Source organism: Bos indicus x Bos taurus, chromosome 22, assembly GCF_003369695.1.
Source record: "Bos indicus x Bos taurus breed Angus x Brahman F1 hybrid chromosome 22, Bos_hybrid_MaternalHap_v2.0, whole genome shotgun sequence".
NCBI classification, from domain to species: Eukaryota; Metazoa; Chordata; class Mammalia; order Artiodactyla; family Bovidae; genus Bos; species Bos indicus x Bos taurus.
Genome location: NC_040097.1, coordinates 44,170,729 through 44,195,485, shown reverse-complemented (window position 1 = coordinate 44,195,485; position 24,757 = coordinate 44,170,729). Strand labels below are relative to the sequence as shown.

The 24,757-nt window shown below is 48.1% G+C and overlaps 1 protein-coding gene across 2 annotated transcripts; it reads right to left on the bottom strand.

Annotated features, from left to right (window-relative positions):
- Positions 1-2,446: 2,446 nt before the first annotated feature.
- Positions 2,447-23,766, bottom strand: TATDN2 (TatD DNase domain containing 2). 2 transcript variants are annotated; one of them, XM_027522549.1, is made up of 8 exons: positions 23,113-23,766; positions 22,547-22,978; positions 15,527-16,024; positions 8,703-9,569; positions 6,722-6,849; positions 5,367-5,550; positions 4,776-4,951; positions 2,447-4,397 (listed from the first exon to the last, which is right to left on the bottom strand). In XM_027522549.1, exons 2-7 carry the CDS (start codon positions 22,970-22,972, stop codon positions 4,811-4,813), a joined length of 2,244 nt encoding a protein of 747 aa, XP_027378350.1. In that variant the 5' UTR covers positions 22,973-22,978; positions 23,113-23,766; the 3' UTR covers positions 2,447-4,397; positions 4,776-4,810. The 2 variants fall into 2 exon arrangements, 1 of the variants encoding a protein (XP_027378350.1); XR_003507739.1 differs by lacking the exon at positions 2,447-4,397 and adding an exon at positions 5,069-5,165 and having other exon boundaries at positions 4,860-4,951; positions 23,113-23,748.
- Between the last annotated feature and the right edge of the window lie 991 nt (positions 23,767-24,757).

Here is a 24,757-nt window from a genome sequence, read left to right as displayed (position 1 = left end):
TATCCCCATTAGGGGGGCTTCCCAGGTAGTTCAGCAGTAACGCATCCCCTTGCCAATGCAGAAGACACAGGAGATGTGGGTTTGGTCCCTGGATTGGGAAGATCCCTGGAGGAGGAAATGACAACCCACTCCAGTATTCTTACCTGGGAGATCCCACAAACAGAGGAGCCTGGCGGGCTTCAGTCCATTGGGTGGCAAAGAGTTGGACACAACTCAGCACACACACATCCCCACTAGAGGAATCTAAGGTATTGGAAAGCAGGTGGATGATTTGGGTGGAGGAAGCGAAGTCCACCTCCAGTGAGCCAGCTTTTCTCTCTGATGCAGAGACCCACATGTGGGCCTGGAGCTGAGGCACATCCCAGCTCTAAAACTTAGAAGGGGGGCCACCCTGATCATTGCTGACAATGCCCAGAGCCCTTTTCTCAACATCCAGAGGAGCAGCCAAGGCCCAACCATCATCAAACAGCCCAAGAAACCACCTCCTGACCTGGTGAAGCAGCCAGTCTGGGTTCGGGGAGGATGGGTGCCAGGCTCCAAGGAATGCCGGTCACCTGTTGCTCCCCCACAAAGACAAGGCTTTACACCTTTCTCAGGGGGCACACACAAGCCTTCCCTCCCACTTGCCCAGGTCATTAATTCCAGAAACAGATGTTAAGCACCCACTGTGGATGGGGCTCTCTCAGCTGGCCCAGGTAGCATGCCTGGGTGGAACGCTATGGGCCTCAGACTCAGACCCAAATGTGAACTCCAGCTGTCTGATCCAGCCCGTGACACTGAACTTCTCAGGCTCCTCCCATGTAAAACACCCGCCTCCCCAGTCAAGACTGAACAGTATCTCCCTGGAGGACATCTGCACACAGTAAGCATTCAGTTATCCTAACAGCCACCCTTTACTGCATTCCTGCTGTGCACCAGGCGCTGTTCTAAACACATCTCACATGAATTTAATGTAATTTCAGTTAATTTCCACAACAAACCCACTTAAGAGGAAGAAGACTGACGTTCAGAGGAATTAGGTGACTTCCCGAGGCCACGTAGCAAACAGGTTTCCGACCTACCCAGAGCTGTGGGCTTGGGCCTAGGCGCCCCCATGTTCTGCTGTTCTCAACCAGGGTCACCCTCTTGCCCTGCTACCTAAGGTAGCCTTTTGTTTCCATTTTTCATTTTCATTCATAAGACATGGGATCAACTTGGAGTAGGCCAAGGACAATTTCAAGTTGACAACTGGAAGAAATAAAAACTGACTGCAGGGAAACAGGGGACACACTTGAGAAAATGCAGCATTTCACACCTGGTCCCAGCCAGCCTTCTCAGACCTGCCCATGTCACTTCCCGACAACACTGCCTTCCGGCTCTCCGAAGCAGGTACATTTACGCCCTGGGCTGAGCAAGGTATTTACACAGGAAAAACAAAAACAACAAAAATGTCCTTATGAAGAAATTGTTTTATAAATAATATGCCCAGTACATCAGAATGATAGCACGTGTGTTTAACTTCTTACACACTTACAGGGGTGTAAGAAATTCCCTTAGGACAGTGTACACAGAGGAGTCGAGACCCATGCTTAGCAACCACACTTTGGTCTGAGTTCACTTCCAAACACTGTTGACAGACGAGCATTTACAGCAAGCAAGAGGGCTGCCTGGCCACTGACCGACAGTCCTGCTGCCGTCCTGGGCACTGTGTTCGAGCAGCGTACAGTGGACATTCGCCTGGATTTTACAGAAATGAGTGACACAAAAAGGAAAGTGCTCACAGTAAATGATTACTATTGGTCCCAAGCTTAATACACAGGGAAAGGTGGAAAACACCAGGAAAGCTGAGAGCAGATTTCCAGCCGCAGAGACTATCTCTGTGTCAGGCAGACACAGCTGCCGTGCACTCAGCTGGGACGGAGCTGAGACTGAGGAATGTGCTGGAAATACACAAACCAATGACTGTGCGTCCCAGATGAGGCATTAACAGATTCCAAATTCATCAACTGTTCTTGGAACAGAGCCTCCCTTTGGACAGGCTTACTTTTGGCTTGAGCACTTCTGTCCAAGGATACCGTAAGACAGGAGGAAGTTCTGTTTCACTGCGTCCAGAGTTTGCCCAGAGGCACCAGAGTTCACAGTCCAGAGCCCACAGTGCAACGGAGCCATCAACAACACCCTTCTTTCTTCCATTTTTTCCCTCCTGTTTCATTGGTCAGAACAAAGAACGTGTCTATTTTTCAAGGCTAAGAAGCAGAAGTGTATCTGGGTGTTCCTGGGCCGTAAAATGAGAGTAAGTGCTTAGAGGCAGCAGAGATCTGGAGAGGGTACCCAAGCTGCTTACTTCCAGCTGAATTCTGCTGAAGCACATATTCGAGAAGGTCTCCAGACCTCTGGATCCTTAGGGTACAAAGGTAGGAAACAACCAAACCACTGAGAAATACAAACACACATGGAGACCATGGGCTGAAGATCCATCACTTTATTTTCAGAAAGAGATGGCCAAAGGGGACGAGGGGGCAGAGATACAGAGGCATGCCAGCAACACAGCAGAAACAATCCAGTTGGCCATCTAAAATCTGTAAATGAAACACAGTGCCAACTGGCTTTCACCCCCCTTCATCCCCCATCCCGCCTGCCACAGGTCGCATTTCAATGTGTATCAGAAATGAAAATCCTTAATCCTGGAGATAAAAGTAGATAGCACCTGGTGCTTCACCTTGGCAGGGAGACTGCGATGGCTCTGAGACATCCACTGAGTTGTCACTTTTAATCATTGCACGCGGGCCCGGCTGGTTTCCCTCGTTGGTGTCGTGATTTCCAGGCCTTGTTGTGAAGGAGACGGCTAAGCGGCAGTTCATTTGGGGAACAATGAAGCACTCTGAAACACTTAGTCCTCCAAATCTTCCAAGCAGGAGAACAAGGCTCTGGACTCCCCAGATCTGAGGCACAGATGATGCACAGCTGATCCATGGAAGGTGGACAGTGAATCAAGGCCCACTTCCCAGGCCAGAAACTTAGGTCCCCGGGCAAGGAGGAAATACCACACACGAAACGCCAAGTCCTTTTCCTTGCAGCTCACGAGGTTCCAAAGCACCTTCCACAAACACCTAGAGGGGTCCAGCGCGAGTGATGGATCTTACGGTTTCGGCTCCTGGTCTCCAAGAGACAAAGGACTCAGGGTGGCCTGTCTCACTGAGGAAGCTGGAAGTAAGGATCCTTTTGTGCCAAGTGCCAGAGCGTCCTCACTCTTAACCTTTGACTGTCATAACCTTCCAGGGTCTGTATGGAACATACTTTCACAAGGCACCAGCAGGGCGCAGAGCACAGCTCAGAATTTGAGATGGCCTGGCTGCTCAGAGTCCGAGGAGGGGCTCTGACTTCCACCATGGAGAAAGAACACAGTGGAGGCCAAGGTGAGGGAGAGCCCCAGGCCGGGAAATGGGAGATTCATGGACACCAGGCCTCTTGTTCTGCATAGGCAATGGACAGGGCTGGGCGGCGCCAGCAGAGCTTTGGAGAATTAAACTGGTTTACCTCTCGACCTGGGTGGGGCGCACAAGGGGCCATTACGAGAGATGGAACAGAAGGAGTATTTTTGGTCCAATGCTGCAGGAGAAGGGGGCAAAGTGGAGGCCAGCGGGGCTCAGAGCCCCGAGGGCAGGCTAGCAGTTTCTGCGGCAGACTGGACCCTTAGCGGTTAGTTCAACATAACTGAGGGGGAAGAACACCTTCCCTGGGGTCCTTGTCCTCAAATAGGCTTCCTCCTCAGGTCCTCCAGTCAATCCAGGGTTCCCTCAGCCAGAACTTGCCCTGGACAGTGGACGCCCCTCGGCCCTCTCTGTGTCAACAGCAGTGGAACCAGTGAGACTGCAGCCGAGGTCCTTCAGCCAGTGCTGACGCAGAAATGACACTGGCGACAGTGCGGGCCAGACTGAAGGTTATCCAGGGGAGCGAGGGGCTCCTTCACCGGCCACAGGAGCATCAGCCTCCAAGACAGGTCTCTGGCCAACGTCCCCCAGAGATTTCCCACTCGGGATTTGTGTTTTGAGTGGAGAACCAGGAACCACACCACTGGCTCACGCGCACTAAACGAGGAGCAGTGTGACTTCACACACAGACTGCTTGCGCCTAAGCCACAGAGACAAGCTCGGAGTAGGTGAGTTTGCTGCACCCTTACACCCTCCCCTTCTGCCCGAGTCACCCTGGAGCACCACGGCCAGGAGGCCAGCCCAAGCCCCTCGCCCACCCACTGCACCCCATCCCACCCTCCCCAGCCTGAAGCAGAGGCCTCCGAGGAGGTCTCAGGAAACACCCTGTCCGGGTTTCCTCTGTCCCAGCTGGCTCTCCAACATCCTCGAGTGGGGACCCACAGGCAGAGCTCACGCGGCCTTTCTCCTGTCAGGCCGCTGGTCATCCTGCAGGGTGTGGGGAAGAGAAAAGGATGAAGGTTAAACTCAACTTCAGGGGCGTCCCTGGTGGCTCAGCAGTAAAGAATCTGCCTGCCAACCCAGGAGATGCAGGTTCGATCCATGGGTTAGGAAGATCCCCTGGAGAAGGCAACCCACTCTAGTATTCTTGCCTGGAGAATCCCATGGACAGAGGAGCCTGGAGGGCTCCAGTCAAAGGAGTTGCAAAAGAGTCGGACACCACTGAGTTAGCACACAAACTCAAGTTCACTCAAGACAGACCAGGCTCATTGCTCACCCCATGTTTACCTGCTCCACATTCATAGAGACCAAGTCATTTTTTGTCTTGGTTTTGCAAAACTACACATGTAATGTGATTTTCCCCACCTTTCCTAGGAGACTCCTGGTGGCACCCTCCCTGCTTAAAGACTGTAGAGGCGGCGGGTGTTCTCACGCAGGGTGGCCAAGGTGCTGGCGAGCGGCAGGTCTTTGACCCTGGCGATCTCTCGAACCGTGTGCAAGGCCAGGCCCGGGTGGGCGTACTGGCAAAGGCTCTTGGGAACCTGGAAGACACCAAGCATTCAGGACATCGCTGTGCTTTCTGTGCACAGCCGTCAGGCGCGTGTCCCCCCCGGCCCTTCCCGAGCAGGGCCTCTGGAGCTGTGTAGAGACCCCTTTACCTGCAGGTGCAGGGAGAGTCCCAGTCAGGGGGGCTCTGGGTGAGCAGGGTCCCACGCTTCCTTGGACAACCCTCTACAGGGTAGGGCTTTGCACTGCCTGGAAGAGAGTGGTTACCCTTCAGCTTCTCAGCCCCCTAGACTTTGGTTCTGCAAAGCAACAGAGAGGAGACATCTACACAGCCAAGGGCGGGACCTGGAAAGGTACTGGGCGCTCTGGTCCTGCCAGCCTTGCGCGGGTGACCGCCCACCGCCCACCCTCTCTCCTCAGCGCCTCAACTTAGCTTGAAGACGGCCCTACCTGTCGAGGCAGGAAATAGGGAGCATCCGTCTCTACGATGATCCTCTCCAGCGGGATCTGTTTCAGAGCCTCCCGGGCCTCCCAGGCGGAGGAGTAGGTCAAGACGGCTGTGAAGCCCACGGACATGTTGGGAAAGTGGTCCAGCAGGGGCTCGATGACCGGGTAGCTGCCGGTGAAGCAGTGCCTGCGAGGAGGAGAATCCCACATCAGGGTTCTCTCGTTACCCACTCTGCCGAAGCCCCAGCTCCCTCTAGACATTTCACCTCTTCTGAGTTAATGTTGCTGGACAAATTCTCAAAAATGCAAAGACTGCATCCGAGGGAAGGACTCACAGTCGACACAGTCAGAAACAAAACTGACAACCGCAGCCCCTCCGGATCACGATACTATGGGCAGAAGTTACGTCCATGTCATCGAGTACACCGGAAGGGGCCTACGGGTGAATTTTTCTTCTCTTAGCCTGACACCTGTCCATGTTCTTAGTACCATATACACCAGCCCAGAAGGGCCGAGTGACTGTGCCCCGTCTCATCTCTGGCAGCCGCTCCACTCAGAGGCGTCACTCTTGGCCTGGGTGCCTGGAAGGCGGTGGTCTAGAGGCCTGACAGCCCCGCCCTCTTCAGTCACCTGTCAGAACCGGGCTTGGGATCTAGACTCTGTTTCTTCAGTTAACCCATCTCACCCATCTTGAAAAAGCCAGCTGGGCATCACCTCCTGGCCCCTTGTAGCCAGAGGCAGCTAAGGGCCGGTGCTCTGGCTCCCTGTGCCCAGCTCAGCCCCACACCCTCTGGGGAGTCACCAGCGGACCGTCTCTCACAGCTCCTCCAGGGCCAAGCCAAGCCCATGCCCAGAACGGGCACACGGCAGGAGGCTGGTGAGTTTACCCAACTAAAGAACCCCTAGATACCATTTACAGAAGATACCTCCTGGACTTCAAGGTGGGGTAGGGAGGAGTGGGGAGGGATGAGCTTTCAAACTGCAAGGAGGAGAGAAAGTTTCTCTTCTGGTGCCCTGGAGTGGTGTGCTCAGTCACTGGGCCCACAGCAGCTCCCCCCAGATCAACAGCTCTCATTTCTGAGAACTGAGCCTCCGTTACAACCTGCTTCATGGGATGGGGGTCACAGCGATTCAGGGTATTAGCTCAAACCATATGAAGCTGTCATTTTTTACGTAAAAAGTGGTCAAGTATCAGAAATTTCATATGGGTCAAAATGATAGCTAATCTTTTGAAAAGATTCTACGAAAAGACCTAACATTATCAATGCTCTTTTCTCACTGCGTTTGTTTTTCCCAGTAACATCCTAGACAGAGGGACATGTTCACTTCCTTTGCCCGCTGAAGTTCCAGGCTCTCACCTGTGAATCTTGTAGTCTGGAGGCACGAGTTTTTTCATGATTTTCAGCAGATCTTCATCAGCTTCCCGGCAGTGGATCACCAAGGGCTTCCTCAGAGACACGGCCAGCTGTAGCTGCCTCTCCAACACCTGCGGGAAGGCAGTGGCAAAACCTGTGGGTGAGGGCCATTCTGGATGTCTGTTACCTCCAGAGCAGCCAGTCCAGTGGGCAACCCCCACCATCTCCCATTCTTTGTTTTTAAGCTCTATAATGCATAATAATAGCTAACATTTACTGACTGCTTACTAGATAGTAGTAGTATTTAGGTGTATTATAACCTGTAATCCTCAAAAACACCCTAAGATAGGGTGCTCAGCCCATCATGTAAAGAAACGGAGGCTCCAAATGAGGCCAGATAACTTGCAGCTGATTAGCTGGAGCACCCCGATTCAAACCAGAACCCAGGCTCTGCATGGAGCAACCACTAGGCAAGGCTTATTTGGGGCTCCAGGGGCGGGACAGGGCTCAGAAGCAGCACTCCAAGATAAGTGTGCTCTCCTTCACCGCCCCTGCCCCTACTCCCACTCCCAAGAGGGAGCCCGTCACCTTGCACACCTTTTCCTCCGTGAAAAGTTGCCATGGATGTATCTGCATGATGCCTGACTCTCAGAGGTGCTCAGTTATGTGTGGAAAGAATAAATACTAAAGCTATATCCTGCAACTTGCTTTCTTAACCAAAATCACATCTGCTAGGTGAGTACCTACAGATACATTTAAAAAAACAACGCTCTTAATATTTCCATGAGTAGTTTTTTCCAATCATGGAATATAATTCACGTTGGAATTTTTAACATCAAATTAGAAGATGCTTTGAGTCAGGTGACTCACTTGAGAATGACATGTTCAAGTCCAGCGCTCGCACTACCTTGTCTCAAGATAGCGGCAAAGAGCCAATACCAATTCTGACGTAACTCAGGTTTAACCTGTGTTTTCAACTAAAGGAAAGTGAGCCAGGAAACCACAACATGGAATGCTTTCAAGGACTTTAACGATGAGCTAATCCCAGTACCGACAGCCCACTGGAGCCCTCTTTAACATATATGCCCTCTTTGAACTCCTCCAGAGGCAGAAGGCTGCAAGAGATTCTAATTTCAACACTTAATTTTTGCTTCTAAAAAGCTACTATTTGCATAATCAAACTACTATAGACTTGGGGTGGAACATTACATGGCTGTTAAAAAAGCATATTTTTCAAAGAATATTTAATGAAGCGGGAACATTTTCACGGTGGAAAAAACATTCAAACTACTACTTTCTATTAATCTCCTAAATTCTTTTTTAAAAGATACGTACATACAGCACTCATTTCCTTGATTCTTTGACAGGTACTCATAAGACATGCCACCAACTGTTCCATGCAACTCTCCAAGGGATAGCGACAATAAAAATATGAATTCCAAAACACATCTGAATTTTAAAAACTATTAAGAAGAAAGAATTGTTAGGGGAGGAACAGTGGCTGCAGTGGAGCACGTGTCCTCCTCAGGAGCCAGCAGAAAAAGAACAAGAGGAAATGAAGCTCACTACAAGGGAGAAGTCATGGTCGCTCTCTCCTGGATTGGGAAATGATTCTCTTTGCTCATTTGTGTGTTTTGCAAAATATTCTGCAATGGGCACACTAACTTTAAAATCAGAAGAAAAACATATTGTTTAGTTAAACAAACAAAATGTGTTGCTTCCCAAGAAGGAATGGAAGCTTTGACATTTGTATCATTAGCTGTAAAGGTCATTCAGCCCCTACCCTCTTCTTTCGTAATACAACTGAAAGGAAAGCAACAGCTTGCGAAGCATTTGACCAATGACATCTGGGGTTGGGGAGAGGGGGTCTGGATAAGAGCAATCATGTTTTTAGAGATTCTGAATTCTTTAGTTCCCAAAGTGGAGAAATGCTTACGTAACCACTAAGAGAGAAACACTGTGAGCAAACGAAGGACGACATTACCTTGTGCTGCTCTGGGACAGGCGTGGTGCACTTGTGAGAATAATCCAAGCCCATCTCCCCGAATGCCACGGCCTTGGGGTGCCTCAAGGCCTGCAGAAGATTCCTTTCTTGACTCTCACTGTAGTAACGTGCAAAATGCGGGTGACAGCCAAAGGCACCCCACACCAGATCCTCCTGCAACAGGTCCTCCCAGAGGCCATCAGTCAGGGTGCGAGGATCGCAGAAGTCAGAGATGCAGCCCTGAAACTCCTTAGGGAAGGAGCTGCTGTAAATCTTCCTGAACTTGCTGAAGGTCCCTTTGAATGACAGCTTGGAATACAGCATGTCCAAGTGACAGTGGGTGTCGATGAAACCCTCCAGCCTGGACTCCCGACGGCTCCTGGGCAGGGAACTAGACGCAGGTTCCTCAGCAGGACGGGGCAGCACGTCCTCCTGGAATGTTCTTTTCTCCTTCACGTGTCCCTCTGAGCTTCTGGAGAAACGAGATGAACGAGACTTCCGGGATCTGCCTTCCTTGGCAGCCTCAGGCTCCCTGGAGGTGAGCGAGGGGCTCACCGTCGAGGTGGGGGAAGAGCCCCGGCACCTCCTGCCCGCCTGCATCGTGTCGCTGCTGCCACTGCCCACGGACGGGTATCTGGGGGTCTTGGGACCGCTGGCCCAGTAGCTGGCATAGTCACACCAGGGACTGCTGTACAAGTGAGCTGGGTACATGACGTAGTCCGTGGGGAAGGCAGAAGCCTCTGGAACTGTGGAGGGTTTTAGGGGGACGGGCTCCTCCTGAGAGAACCTGGCTGTGGAAATCTCGTCCACGTCAGACCAGTCACTTCCTGAAGAGGTGCGCTCCATCACCACCTCCCGGTCCTTAGGCTGCAGAGGAGGAAAGAGACAGAAGGTTTGCCTTTGACCTGTGTGAGGACAGCCTCCCACGCTCGGCCACCAGCCAAATAGAGGCCCTGGCCACTCTCAGGCCACGGAGATGGCACGGCATTGACTCCTTAGTGCACTTTGTCATCTGGCTTCCTGATTACTTTGCAGAAAGTGAGCCAGGTTACCACGGAATAAACTTGGGATCATGGTGTCATGTGCCCTCCCTGGAAGGGAGGCTGTGCCTGCATTCCCTTTCTGAAGAGCCCCTCTTGGGAAAAAAAACTGCTCTCTAGGACATACAGGGTATGGGGGGTGCAGTTGTTAGAGAAAAGCACTGCCCAGCATCTCATCACTAACAACAGGTCTGTTGCGCATTCAAAATATACCACCATGCAGTTGGAGTCCTTGGAGGCTGTGTCTGCAAATTCTTTGACGTTACTCTCCATTGAAAGTGGGGTCTGTGACCCCTCCCCTTGAACCTGGGCCAACTTGTATGGTAACTGACAGAGCCGGAAGGGACTGCAGCTTCCAGGACTAGGTCAAACCAGTCTTGCTCCTCTGGGGGAGGTCGACTACCGTATGACTTCTGAGCACCCACAACCACATCCTAGAGGTCACAGGTAGGTGCCAAGCACCAGCTGCTAGACATGTTCACATGTAAGCACGTCAATAAAATACCTCTCACATACACTAACAGATAATTAACACCTTTGCAATCTAGCTCTTCAAAATATATTTCACTATTTCCTCTTCCCCCAACAACAAAAGTTAATCTGATTAAAATTATAAAAAATGTCCAAATGGAAGGTAAGGGTTTCTCCTCAAAATGATACTTCCCTTTTCTGAGGGTTCATTTCATATTTAAGTCCTCACAAAGTCTCTTGTAGACAAGATACACTCTTTTATTTGAAGAAGATAAATGACCCTAAACAAAACTCAGTCAAGCTAATTTGAGTATTTATTTAAAGAGGTTCCTTAAACTCTTTTTTTTTTTTTTTTTTTTTTTAAAGGGAGATGGGAAGCAAAAAAAGGTAACAGATTTAGTAATTATTCCTGGGGGTATGACCTCACAATTCTCTGCTAGATATCATTTTAAACAAAGGTTTTAAAGATAGTTTTTAGTTTTTTATAAAGATAACTTTTTAAAAAGCAATAAGCTAAGTGGTTACGTATAAAATTACACTGGAAACTTAAAAAACATAAAATATGTAGGAGGAGGAATAGGGCAACATAGGGCCAGTTGGAAAGCTACTTTTCACTAAATACATTTTTTAGTTTTAAACCCTGGAAATATATTTCCTAAAATACTAACTGAAAGAATAATTAGACATGGTTACACTGTAGGATGCCCCAAAATTTACCTCCCAAGACTGAACAAATGCAAAGGGATTTGCAAAGGGAACAGCTACTTGTAATGTGGGATAGAATTTCCAGGGACAGAATAATACAGACCAAAAAGTGCTACATCGTATCAATGAGATCTCAGCTACAGGAAATTCTACAAGTCAAAAGACATCTTTTTTTGTTTAATATATGTAACAACAAATAACATGGAATGGAAAGGGGAGGAGGAATCTACAGAGACTAAGAGATTTAACACTTTAGAAAATGACACAGATGACTCTTACATCCTGCTTCAAACAAACTGAAACAATCATGAAATAGGGAAGTTTAATCACTGACTGGATATGTGTGCTCAGTTGCTCAGTCGTGCCCGACTCTCTGCGAGCCCATGGACTAGCCCACCAGGCTCCTGTGTCCATGGGATTCTCTTGGCAAGAATAATGGAGTGGGCTGCCATTTCCTTCTCCAGACTGACTGGATAGTTGACCCTATTAAGGACTGGGGGGACAGGGCAGAGGGAGAGATTAGAACTGTAGTTATGCTTGTTTTTTCCCTAAAGATCCTAATTTGAGAGATAAACACCAAAATATTTATGGGTGAAATGATATGGTAGGTGCAGTTTTCCTCCAAATAATTTGTGGAGAGAAAAGGGATACAGAGCTCAAACAAGACAAGATCGGCAGTGAGTTAACACTTATTGATGATGAGTAATGGGTAAGTGGGTAATTTTCATAAATATTTTGAATATCTCATAATAAAAACTTTAAATGGAAATAACAGCAATTAAAATGCTAACTCAGATGTAAGGGTAGGGATGTCCTCTGGCTGCTTCACAAACTATTATCTGAGAGTACTGGTTAAAAACAAAAAACTAATTCTGCAGTTCCATCTCAGACCTCTTGAGTCAGGTTCTCATTCTTCTCATCAGGGAAGTTCAGGAAATCACATTACATGACTCAAAAAGTAACTCCAGTGACAACAAAGACCATGTCAGAGAAACATGTGAAAAGGTTCAATAAAACTAATCAAATATGAGGGGGTGAGAAATGGCAGAGTAGGGGGAAAAATGACTTCAGAAAATGCACATGTACCTAGGAATACATATGATAAACAGACTTTGGCGACATCATCTAAGACCTTGAAAGACTTTATATATAGTCAAGTTGGCCAGGAAAAGGTTTTGGATTTCCTTTTTGGGAAAATTGACAATTACCTATACTCAAGATTGCCTAAGGTTCAAGTACATATGGTGAAATTTAAAGCTGCATTTATTGAGAGTCTACTATACACGAGGCACTGAGCAAAGTATTTTCATGTATTAATTTAGCATTCAGCAAACTTCAGCCCACAAGCCAAATCCAATACACTGCCTGTTGGTTTAAGTAAAGTTTTATTGGAATATAGCCAGGCTCATTCACTTTAATATTGTCTCTGGCTGTTTTCATGCTATTACAGAAGAGTTGAATAGTTGCAATGGAGGCCTTAAAAGCTCAAAAAACCTAAAATATTTACTATCTGGTCCTTAACAGACAGTCTGCTGATCCCCATATTAGTCTGTAATAACATTTAAAGAATCATGCCTTTTTATATAGAGGAAGAAACGGGGGCTCAAAGAGGTTAAGTGACTTTCTCAAGACTGCAGTACACCAGCAGAGCCAGGATATGAACTCAAAATGTCTGATCTCAACACTCATCTGCTAACCTACCCAAAAATATCCTCAACAGGCAATCTAAGTGTCCAGTCTGACAAACGGGAGTTTGGGCATAGAAGTTTGGAAAGTTCACCCATACCAGGGAACTCCAGGCAGTGAAACAATGATCTACATTAGACAGAAACACAGGCATTATACACTGGGTTGGCGGGAAAAGTAGTTTACAAAACCTACTGCTCTTGGGGTTTCCAATTAAATACAGCACATGTGGGTTTTGTCCTTCCTGCCAAAAACCTATTAAAGTTATAGGAAATGGACTTGGAAAAGCATAAACCTATGAAGAGAAAGCATACAGAAAAAAGAGCAAAGCAAACTAAAAAAAAATCAGATACTAGAAAGCAGATAAAGGAACAGTCACTGGATAAGCAGATCACAGATGGCCAAAACCTAGGCCTGCAGTGAGAAAACCCCCAAAACATGCTGAATCATACTATAGGCCCCCAGAAGACCCAGGAATTGGAGGTATCAGAGCTCTCAAAATGAAGGCGAGGCTGGAGATGAAAGTAAGAGGATCTGTGAAGTTAGAGCCCCAGATCCTTGCTCCCATCCTGCACAGATGGGTCTGCCCCTTCCCCGCCCAGCAAAAGATAAGGTTCGTGCTTGGAAAAGTTAAGCCAAGGAGCCCGTGGAAGAACCAGGGACAACAGACACATAGCTGAGGGTCATCACATGTTAGACACTGATGAACCCAGCCACCCCCTCAACCTGACTCCTAAAACACTAGCAGCTGGACCTGTGCTCCTGAGCAGAGCACTGGAGGATTTGTCCCAGGGCCCCACCCCTCACCCCCCAGCAGCCTCTCAGGATGAAACTACAGGTGATCACATGATGTTATAGGCAGCAGTTGATAAGCCCACCCAGGCACCAAGACTTCCAACTGGCTTAATGCTTCATCGTTAAAATATGAACAGATACCAGAAACATCTGAGGAAAAGCCTAACACAAAAGATGACACCAAAATATTTAGGGGAAAAAAACAAAAAAACAGAAGAAAACTCTGAAAAAATAGTGTGGAAAGAAAACTTTGAAACAAACTTTTAATTCATATTCTCAGAGAAACAAGAGATGGTATTATAACCTCAAAATGAAACAGGATGTCTAAAAAAGGACAACTCAAAAAATTGAGCCAGTGTTTTATAATTTAAGCATGCCAAAAATTTTAAAAGCATGTTTATCATCATATGCACTCTCCTTAATTATGCATCAAGAAAGCAGAGATGAAAGGAGAGAGGAAAAAAGGAATCGTAAGGAATCAAAAGGAATATACCCTCAAAAAAGAAAGAAACATGGAGAGCAGACTACTTATTTTGACAATATTGAGAAGAAATTAATGGTACTGTTAGGGGAAGCACACTGACTGAAACCGCCCACCCTGGCCAGGCACCACAGTAACCATCTGCATAAGGTGTTTTATGACAGGAGGTCCTGGTAAGGAACACGGAACTAATAAGCCACCAGGAGAAGGAAGAGTTCAGGAAAGGTCAAAAGGAGACACCACATGTCCAACCACCTCCCAGAATCCTCCTCTCTGGCATCCATCTTGGCTGAACAAGGCGTGCACCACCAGGAAGGACTCCAAGTCAGAATGATTGGCTAAGGACAACCCGGAAACGAATCCCATCACCATAAAACCCGAGACTGCAAGCCACATGGCAGAGCAGTTCTCCTGGCTTCCCTTACCCTACTGCTCTCCACCAGGGTGCTCTTTCCCAATAAAATCTCTTGCTTTGTCAGCACATGTGTCTCCTCGGACAATTCATTTCCAAAGGTTAGACAAGAGCCCAGTTTCTGGCCCTGGAAGGGGTCCCCCTTCCTGCAACAGTACTAGCAGTTTGGAGATGAAACAGTCATAAGAACAGAAAACTACAGGAAAGAAACAAAGTAAGATGAACTTCAAAGTAGACAAACTTTTATAAGATTGGAAATATAATCAGAGTATACTAAGTCAGTCAGCTATGAATACGGTCATAATAATTGTAAATAGATTTGACTAAAAATTGTATTATGAATCAGAGCTACAGGAAGGCAGAGAGGATACATTTTCACGTGTGGGTACCGTCTAAGTGTAGAGAACTAAATTCTCGTCTCCTGTGTAGAAAGTCCACAGATGTCTAAATTTTTAAAAAATAAACAATGTGAAATTACTTAGAAACACAGACTAGAAAGAGAGATGAAAGGGGCTACCTCCGAGCAGCAGTCATGAAGCATGGGCAGAGATGGTACCACAGAGGAATGTTTTTTCCCTCCGAATCAGAAACAATGTTAAAAACTGCTCGTTTCCCTTCAGTGTTATTCGGTGTCACCCTCTCCCTCCTCTAGAGCAACAAAAGTTTATCTGAATGTAGTGTTTCCCAGATGGAAGTCAGTCTGGAATTTTCCAGATTCTCTTGCAAGTGTTGGCCAGATTCTTCTCAACAGATATGAGCAGATATAATGGGGACTACTACTGAGCCAAACTCTTAAAAGGGAGGGAATGTACTTTGCTCTTCTCCCCTTCCTCCTGGCTGGAATGTCAATGTAACATGCGGAGCCTGGTCACAGCCGCTCGAACCACAAAGTGGAAACCGCCGAGCGGCAGCAGAGTCAAGCAGGAGGCACCCAGGTCCCCCACACCGTGGACCCATCCTCTATAAGGCAAACTGCTTAAGTCAATGTTATTTTGGCCTTTGTTACACAGGAACATCTGTATCTTAACATATAAATCATAAAACAAAGCTAGCACTGAATTGAGGTTTCTTAATAAATCTGAAAGGCATGATACAAGAGAACTATCAGTTTGTTTCCTGAAGCCCTGGGTAAGTCAAGGACTGCGTTGAATGAGTAATACCTATGATCAAACTAAAAAGACCAAGGACATTTAACAAAACTCAAAACTCCACGCTTGACCTGAGCTTGACTCACCTTCTGGCCATTCAAATGCGAGTCAGAGTCATCCAGAAACTCCAGGGGTGGAGAGCACTCTTCGGTGACCATCCTTCGGCCACCCAGGGGCTGCTCCTCGCTGGGGCTCTCCTGAGGGTCTATCACCACCCTCCTGTCACAGAAGCTGCTCTTCTCCAGCACAGTGTCCTCCTCCTCCGCTCTGACCTCTGGGGTGGTCTCTTTCTCTTTCTGAGGAGCAGCCACACTGACACTCCCGGCTGGTCCCTCTCCGCGGCGGGGGTGCTCTGCGATGTGGGGTTTTGCCCGTGGGGCCGCCTCTCCCTTCCTCTTTGGCATCGACTTTCCCAGGATGCCCTGGATGGCCTTTAGGTAGATCATGGCGGAGCCCTGGTCTCGAAGTCTCTCCCTCTGCCTTTTCTGGACCTTGTGTGGTTCCTCCATTGTACCATTTTGACCCTCCGCTTCCGCTGCCAATTCAGAATCCACGGAGCTACGAGGGCTATCTTTGGAATCAACCTGGAGGAAAAAAATGAGAAATTATGAAAGGTGATTTCATATATGAAGCACTTAGCAAATGAGACATTAGTGGAGACGTCATGCCAGCCCTCAGCACAGTCAGCCACTGTTAACAATTTCAGTAGAAACTGGACTAGAAGAGCGAGCTAAAAGAGATGAAAGGGGCTATCTCCGAGCAGCAGTCACGAAAGATGGGCAGAGATGGGTACCACGAAGGATGCCTCCGCCCATCCTTTCTCTACAGCTACCACGAGGAGTTCTACAATCTGGCAATGCCGCTTAACATGCTTCAACGACTCTGTGTCTGCCTGACTCCTGAGTGTGACCCCGGAAGCTCTCCTCCCCGGTTGGCCCCCAACCTTCCTTCCAGCATCATCTCCTGCCTTTCTCCACTCACCCAGGTGTCCTGGAAATGAGGGAAGCACTGGAGAAGGGGGAAAGGAGGGCCCTGGAATAAGCAGCACCCCAAGCATCAGAACAGCATTTCATAATCCTTTTTGGGCACACACAGTTCTTGTTTCCTGAAATGTCCTTATCCGTCAAGAGAACTCAAATGGCACCTCTTCTGTGAGGACTTTCCCGATGCTTAAAGTCACTCACTCCTCTGATCCCTCGTACTCCAAATACCCCTGTTATCACACTCCACACCTCGCACTGTGATGAACTGTCTCATTCTCTGCACCACCAGCCCCAGCACGGCCTCACCCAAGCACTGGACATCCACTGAGTGAAGCAGAAGACAGGATCCCTCGTGAAAGTCTCATCACTCAAGAGCCAAGATGCACAATGCTTTCTCGTGTCTGGGTTGCGTGACCTTTTAAAGGGCCCCCAATGGAAGGATGCTGCCCTCTTCATCTCCCTGCTCCTCCCATCTAATGCTGGGCCAGGATGAGCAGGTGCTCAAAGGAGGGCAGCAGCCTCAAGAACACTGGCTGTGAAGTCAGACTGACCTGGGATTATACTGTAGCTCTGACCTGTACAAGCTGTGTGGCCTTGGTCCAGTCTCTTAACCTTTCTGAGTCTCACTGTCCCAGGGTCTACATAGCAGGTGCTCAAACATTTGTTCACTGGTATCTAAGCATTTGTTAAGTAAGACATAAAGATAACACTGCCATCAACTATACTTCAATTAAAAACAAACAAACAAGCTTAAAATCTTAAGGGTTTAGCATAACTATGGCTTTACTTCTCAAAAAAATAATAAAATAAAACAGATAACACTACCCACCTCACAAGACTGAGAATTATGTGAATGCACCTGATGTGAACTGACTCATTGGAAAAGACTCTGATGCTGGGAAAGATTGAAGGCAGGAGGAGAAGGGGACGACAGAGGATGAGATGCCTGGATGGCATCACTGACTCAATGCACATGAGTTTGAGCAAGCTCCCAGAATTGGTGATGGAAAGGAAGGCCTGACGTGCTGCAGTCCATGGGGTCGCAAAGAGTCAGACATGACTGATCGACTGAACTGAACTGAACAGAGGTCAAACATTGAGATTCACATTTGACAAGCTTTAGCTTCCCAGCTGACATTAATGGTACAGAACCCACCTGTAAGTGCAGGAGACGTTAAGAGACACGGGTTCAATCCCTGGGTCAGAAAGATTCTCTGGAAAAGGAAATGGCAACCCACTTCAGTATTCTTGCCTGGGAAATCCCATGGACAGAGGAACCTGGCGGGCTACAGTCCATGGGGTCGCAAAGAGTCAGACCTGAGTTACCTACTAAACCTCCTTCTCCAGCACATCATAAAGTTCAAACTTTTCCTTCCACTCTTCCTTCCCCAAACTGAATTAAAAATTTGGACATGTCATCAACAGATGGAGAGAGATTTCATGTTCCCAGGTTGGAAGAAACAATATTGTGAAAAATGACTATACTACCAAATGCAAGCTACAGATTTAATGCGATCCCTGTCAAACTACCAATGGTATTTTTTGAAGAACTAGAACAAAAAACTTCACAATTCATATGGAAACACACTAGACCCCGAATAGCCAAAGCAGTCTTGAGAAAGAATGGAGCTGGAGGAATCAACCTTCCTGACTTCAGATTATACTACAAAGATACAGTCATCAGAGAATGTGGCACTGGCACAAAAGCAGAAATATAGACCAAAGGAAAAGATAGAAAGCCCAGAAATAAACCCGTGCACCTATGGGTACCTTATTTTTGACAAAGGAGGCAAGAGTATACAGTGGGGCAAAGACAGCCTCTTCAATAAATGGTGCTGGGAAAACTGGACAGCTACATGTAAAAGAAAGAAATTAGAACACTTCCTAACACCATACACAAAGATAAACTCAAAATGAATTAAAGAAATAAATGTAAGACCAGAAACTATCAACTCTTAGAGGAAAACATAGGCAGAACATAAATGATGATGTAAATCAAAGCAAGATCCTCTACGACCCACCCTCTAGAGTAATGGAAATAAAAATAAACAAGTGGGACCTAATTAAACTTAAAAGTTTTTGCACAGCAAGGAACTATAAATGAGGTGAAAAACAACCCTCAGAATGGGAGAAAATAAGAGCAAATGAAACAACTGACAAAGGATTAATTTCCCAAATATAGAAGCAGCTCACACAACTCAATGCCAGAAAAACAAATCACCCGATCAAAAAGTGGGAAAAAGACCTAAACAGACATTTCTCCAAAGACATACACATGGCTAACAAACACATGAAAAGATGCTCAACATCGCTCATTATTAGAGAAACGCAAATCAAAACTACAATGAGCTATCACCTCACACCGGTCAGAATGGCCATCACAAAAAGTCTACGAACAATAAATACTGGACAGGGTGTGGAGGAAAGGGAACGCTCTTGCACAGTTGGTGGGAATGTAAACTGATACAGCCACTATGGAAGATGGTATGGAGATTCCTTTAAAAACTAGGAGTAAAACCACCACATGACCCAGCAAACTCACTCCTAGGCGTATACCCCGAGGAAACCAAAATTTAAAAAGACACATGTATCCCATTGTTCACTGCAACACTATTTACAATAGCAAAAATATGGAAGCAACCTAGGTGTCCATCAACAGATGAATGGATAAAGAAGCTCTGGTACATACATACCATGGAATATGACTCAGCCATAAAAAGGAATGCATTTGAGTCAGTTCTAATGAGGTGGATGAACCCAGAACCTATTATACAGAGTGAAGTAAGCCAGAAAGAGAAAAATAACCATCATATACTAAAAGACAGTACTGATAAATTTATCCACAGTGCAGCAATGGAGAAACAGACAGAACAGAATTATGGATACAAGGCGGGTGGGGGAGGAGGGCAGCCAGAGGGTGAGATGTATGGAGAGAGGAGAGAGTAATGCGCAGATGTACACTACCATACGTAAAATAGACAGCTAGTGGGAATTTGCTGTATGACTCAGGGAACTCAAACGGGCTCTGTATCAACCTAGAGGAGTGGGACTGAGAGGGAAATGGAAGGGAGGTTCAAGAGGGAGGGGACACGTGTATACCTATGGCTGATTCATGTTGATATTTGACAGAAAACAACAAAAGCCTGTAAAGCAATTATCCTTCAATTAAAAAAAATTAGATATGTCATACTAAAGGCTAAACATAAGGTAGGTGAAGGTGCTCACAATAGAGACATTTAACCTTCTCTATAAAGTAAACGAAAATCATCAACTACCGTTAGAATCTGAGGGACTTCCCTGGGGAGTCCAGTGGTTAAGAATCCTCCTGCCAATGCAGGGGACATGGGTTAGATTCCCGGTCCTGGAACTAAGATCCCACTCGACACGGGGTGACTAAGCCCATCTGCCACAACAAAGACCCAGCACAGACCAAAAAAAATTTTCTAAAAATCTGAGAAAACCTTGCCCACAATTATCCTGGAGGTAATATGGCACAAGATGATGATGCTGGCCAGCAGGAATCGCTAACGATTCCAAAATGCCAGTGTAGCTATGGTCTAAAGGTGTTCCCCACAAAATTCAAATGTTGAAACCTGATCCCACGGTGGTGTTATTCTGCGTGTTCTTTGGGAAGTGATTAGGTCATGAAAGTGACTAATTCTTACTGACAGGATCAGTACCCTAGTGAGGGGGCCCCAGACAGCTTCCTTGTCCCCTTCTGTCATGTGAGGACATAAAGAGAAGTCTGTGACCCAGAAGAGGGTGCTCACCAAGCTGGCACCCTGATCTCAGACTTCCAGTCTCTAGACTTTTGAGCAATTTCTGCGGTTTATAAGCTACTCAGTCGGTGGCATTTTGCTACAGCAGCCAGAATGAACCAAGATAAACATCTTCTCCTCGGAATATCCCATGACCTGGCACACAGACTTCTCTGATGAGGGGGACACACAAAGCTACGTGTGTACGTCTCCAAGTCCTCAGAGCAAATGCAGAAGGGCAGGTGGAGGGGTGGGAAGAGGCAGGTGAGTGGTGACTTGTTAGACAACAAGTCTGCAAATGACTGTAGAAAAAAGCGGGTAAGAGGGGAAGGTCAAAGAGGCATTTTCAAATCATTTAAATAAGTACTGTGCCTCGTTTTCAAACAAACCCTCTCTAGGGAGAGTGCTTAGCAGTGCTAGAGAAGGATAGTTGGGATTAATTCTATCAAGTCTCAGAGTGTACTGACATGAATGATCTTCCAAAGGCGCAAATCTGCCTTCCTTCTATACAGAACTCCCTAATGGCTTAGAATAAATCCAAATTCCCCTGGCTCCTAACACCCCACTGCAAGCTGCCCCCTACCTAGCTCCTCAGCCTCCATTCCACCAAACCATATCCTGAGGCAGTCTCGTGACTTCTTCAGGCCTCCCTCCAGACATCATGCCCCTGAGAAGCCCCCTCGTGGGGCCACCATCCAACAGAGTGCTTGACACACAGTCCTCACGTAAGTGCTTATGACTGACAGCAGGCCAAGGAAAGAACCCCAAGACTTCTGAGACAGGACCAGACTGCTCATTTCTCCAAGGGGAACCGTGAGAATGACTGGTAAAGCAGGCCCTTGAGCCCTGGAGGAGAGGCGTGTCTGTCATTAGATGAGACCACGCCCCATCAGGGGCCACGCCCTCAACGCTCGAGTTCCGGCCCAAGAGAACCCGAGCCCAGCACGCAGCGCACCTGAAAGACTAGGCTAGAGTCTTCCCCGCCTCACGATCTGGTTATTGGATTCAATTTAATCAACTGATCGTTTTACCCTGTACCCCAAACCACTGAAACTGCATCAAGGATAAATGACAAGATCAAACTAGCCTCATATTTACCTCATTTACATGTGTCATATTAATATACTTCATATTACCTACACTTATGTCAAAGACAAACCCTTTCAACTCACCATTAAATTTTTTTTTTTTAATCAATGTGCCCACACAAGGGTTCTGACCGTGAGGGCCACATTGAAAACACGTGGAACACTTCTCCTAAGGATAACAACCTGCCAGCAAGGACACAGAGCTAAATACAGCCTCACTTCTCAGTTCCACATCAGAAACCACTCAGCAAAGGCTTTAGGACAAACTGTTTTCCTTCTGGCTGGTTCCGGGTTTTTTAATGATAACTTTATTTAGGGGCAGCCCATCTTAACCAAGTTAAGACTTTGCCTTTCTTTGCTCCTCCACGTACAGAACTCCCCACCTCTAAACGCCCGTATCTCCAAAACCTAGAAAGCAAATCACAAGCAACTAGAAACACTGCCTGGCACAAGCTAGGACCTCGATGAATATTTGCTCAAAACCTAATTAAAGAGGTGGCTGACGCTCACACAGTAGCCGGCAACAAAACCCAGGACTCGTCTCCTCCCTCTAACCCGACTGGAAGAGACGGAACATTTCCAAATTCACGTTCAACTTTCTCTCTCACACACACAGTGCAGGTGCTGAGAAAATTTAATCAATCCTTTAAAAAAAAAAATAAGTGGGTGAAATGCACCTCCTCCGTGAAGCACTCCTGCTCCCCAACATTATGAATTCATAACCCTCCCGTGTGTTCCCACTGGGGAACTAAATGTTGAACCTCTAAAATAACCCTGCCCCACCATGCAAAAGCCCAATGTGCTGGAAAACATAACCCTGGTGAAAAGCCACACCAAAAACCAAATCCTTTTTCTTGGTTCTGTGCCTCGAGGTAGGTATATGGCACAACTCAGTAAATTAACAACTAAATTGCATACACCTATGTCTCTGGGGCACGCCAGCCACCTGGCACAGCGAATCTCCACCATGACTGATTGATTGCCAGTTACAAGCACCTGATAAATACTTCAATACCAGGAATCTGCGCCCACACCCGTGCAGAACCTCAAGAATTTTAAGGTAGTTTCAAAGTGCTGGCAAGTTTGCAAACTACCTCTCAACGGAACTTCAGGCCATCCCCTGGCGTCTATCCAGTTTGCGCTTAGTGCCCTGGGAAGACCCCAGAGATCTTAACAGACATCTTTTTCTTAGCGTCCTTTCACCAAAACTCCACCGCCAAACATCTCAATCCAGGTGGAAAGGGCTTTGCCGTTTGCAAGGCATTGGGGTCACTTACCTTAAGGCTGCAGGCTTCTTCCTCGAGAGAAGCCATTTCTTCTAGAGAAGGTCTGACAGAGCGCAGAGGGGATCCCCCTGACGAAAGGAACCCCTGTGAGCTCGGAATCAGGCCTCGTTTGCAGGCGGCCCCACCCGCACCTGGGCCAGAGGAATGGGAGGAGGAGGAGGAGGTGGAACTTCTGCGGCGGGAATGCGAGGAGGAGGTGGAACTTTTGTGGCGGGATGAGCCCCAGGACACATCGTCCTCTTTCTGGGCTTTCAGGCGCTTGGGGCTGCTGGCCCCTCCTGAACGCGACACAGAGCTGTGAGCTGGGCGGCTGGAGGGGGCCACATCACTGGGCTCCCGGAGGCAGCTGCGCTTGCGGGAACTCCGATCCGAAGTGCTGCTCCAGTGGTACTTGACCTTGCGCCGCTCCGACGCCATGGGCACCTGCAAGGTAAACAGGCGGCCGGGAGTCCACCACCTTCCCTGCTGGCTGCCCCTTCCTCCAGCCTCCCGCCTTCCCGGGAACCCCTGGGGGAGGGCAGGCCACTAGGTCACAGCCAGGGGATGACTTCACTGACCTTTCCCCTTTTCCACTGCCCATCACAGTTCTCAAGGTTTCAGAGACGCTAAAGCGCTTCCTATGTCGGCGATAGCAAACCGCTTCGAAGTCCAGAAGGTCCCAGGATTTACTAAAGGTTTCCTTCGATTAGGTTCCGAGCCCACAACGTGCTTCCGCGATTACCAAGAGCTTCAGTTTGCACAGCGCTACTTCGGGGATGTCAAAGCGCTTCCGGAACTACGACGCGCTCTGACTGAGTTTGCAATACAAAGCCCTTCGCAGATGTCAGCGCTTCAAACGGCTACAGGGCGCTGTTAGGTCCACACTTGGAGGCCAGTCCTGCAGCCCCTGGGCGGGCCCGCGGCCAGGAGGCCCGGAACGCCGAGCGCGGGCCGCAGAGCAGTACCAGACCGGCACGCAGCCCGCCCTGCCCCCGAGGCCCAGCCGACCAGCCCTGGGCCGGAAGGGGGCGAGCCGCCGCTCAGCCGGCGGCGCCCGGGTCCGCCTGCTCAGAATATCCCCGGGTCTGCCCGTATCCCGTTCCTGCTCTCGCCCCCGGACGTCGGCTCCGCAACCTGACGCCCTGCCCTGGCCGCCCGCTTGCCGTCCGCCCCAATCCTGCGGGGCCGGCCCTGCCTCCGCCGGAGCTGGGACCACACCGGCCTCTGCTGGACCCGCCTACCGGAACGAGTTGTACGGCCCGCAGCCCGGCGTGCGGCGAGGGCGGGTCCTGCGCTGAAGAGAGGGCGCCCATTGCTCAGATCAACAAGGGGCGGAGCTCCGGGCAAGACGGAGCCCCTCTGTTGGTCAGTAAGTCTGGAGGCGGAACCCTTCGCCTTACGAAACTCGTCCATTGGTCGGAAGCTAGACGGGCGGAGCCACACACGTTAGCTCGTAGAGCTGGAAGCAAAGGTGGGGTCGCAGTTCCTCAGGCTTGCGGATAGTGGAGGAATGGGGCACCGACTGATCCGTGCTCCCGCGGCTGTTCCCTGCTGCTCAGCGCTGTCCCCTTTAGCAGGACGCCTTCAGATTCAGATGCGCTGATCAAACCCACACTAGCGTCATCACTCCATTTACAGAGCAGGAAACTGGTTCAGAGACCCAGTGACAAACCCAGAAACTGACGGATTTGGACTCAGAAACTACGGGGTGAGGGGTGGGGGGGGCAAAAGACTACACAAAAACGTAAACTATCCTCTGGCAAACAAACACCAAAGTTAAAAAACAAGGTACAAACTTGGAAAGATGTTTGCAACACATAGCAAGGGGCTCATGTCCTTACTATGTAAAAACTTTGGCAATAAGATAATTAAGTGGGCAAAGGAAATGAATTGATGAATGTAACAAATAACAAAATTGATTAAATTTCATGTTGCCATATGAAAAAATGGCTCCATTTTGAATTATTTAATGAGTACAAATAAAATTATGTTTTCACCCATTAGGTTAGCAGTGATCAAAAAGCATGATGATATTCTCTGTAGTTGAGGATGTGCAGAAATGCACTCCCATACATCACCAACTGAGCTTATACTGATGTAACCTGTTTGGAAGGTTTGGTTGCAGGAAGAATGAAAACAATCTCAGTATCCAGCAAGTGACGTTAGTTGCGTAAATTACAGAATAACCATACAATGGAATAGCAGGCAAAAAGAAGGAAGTGC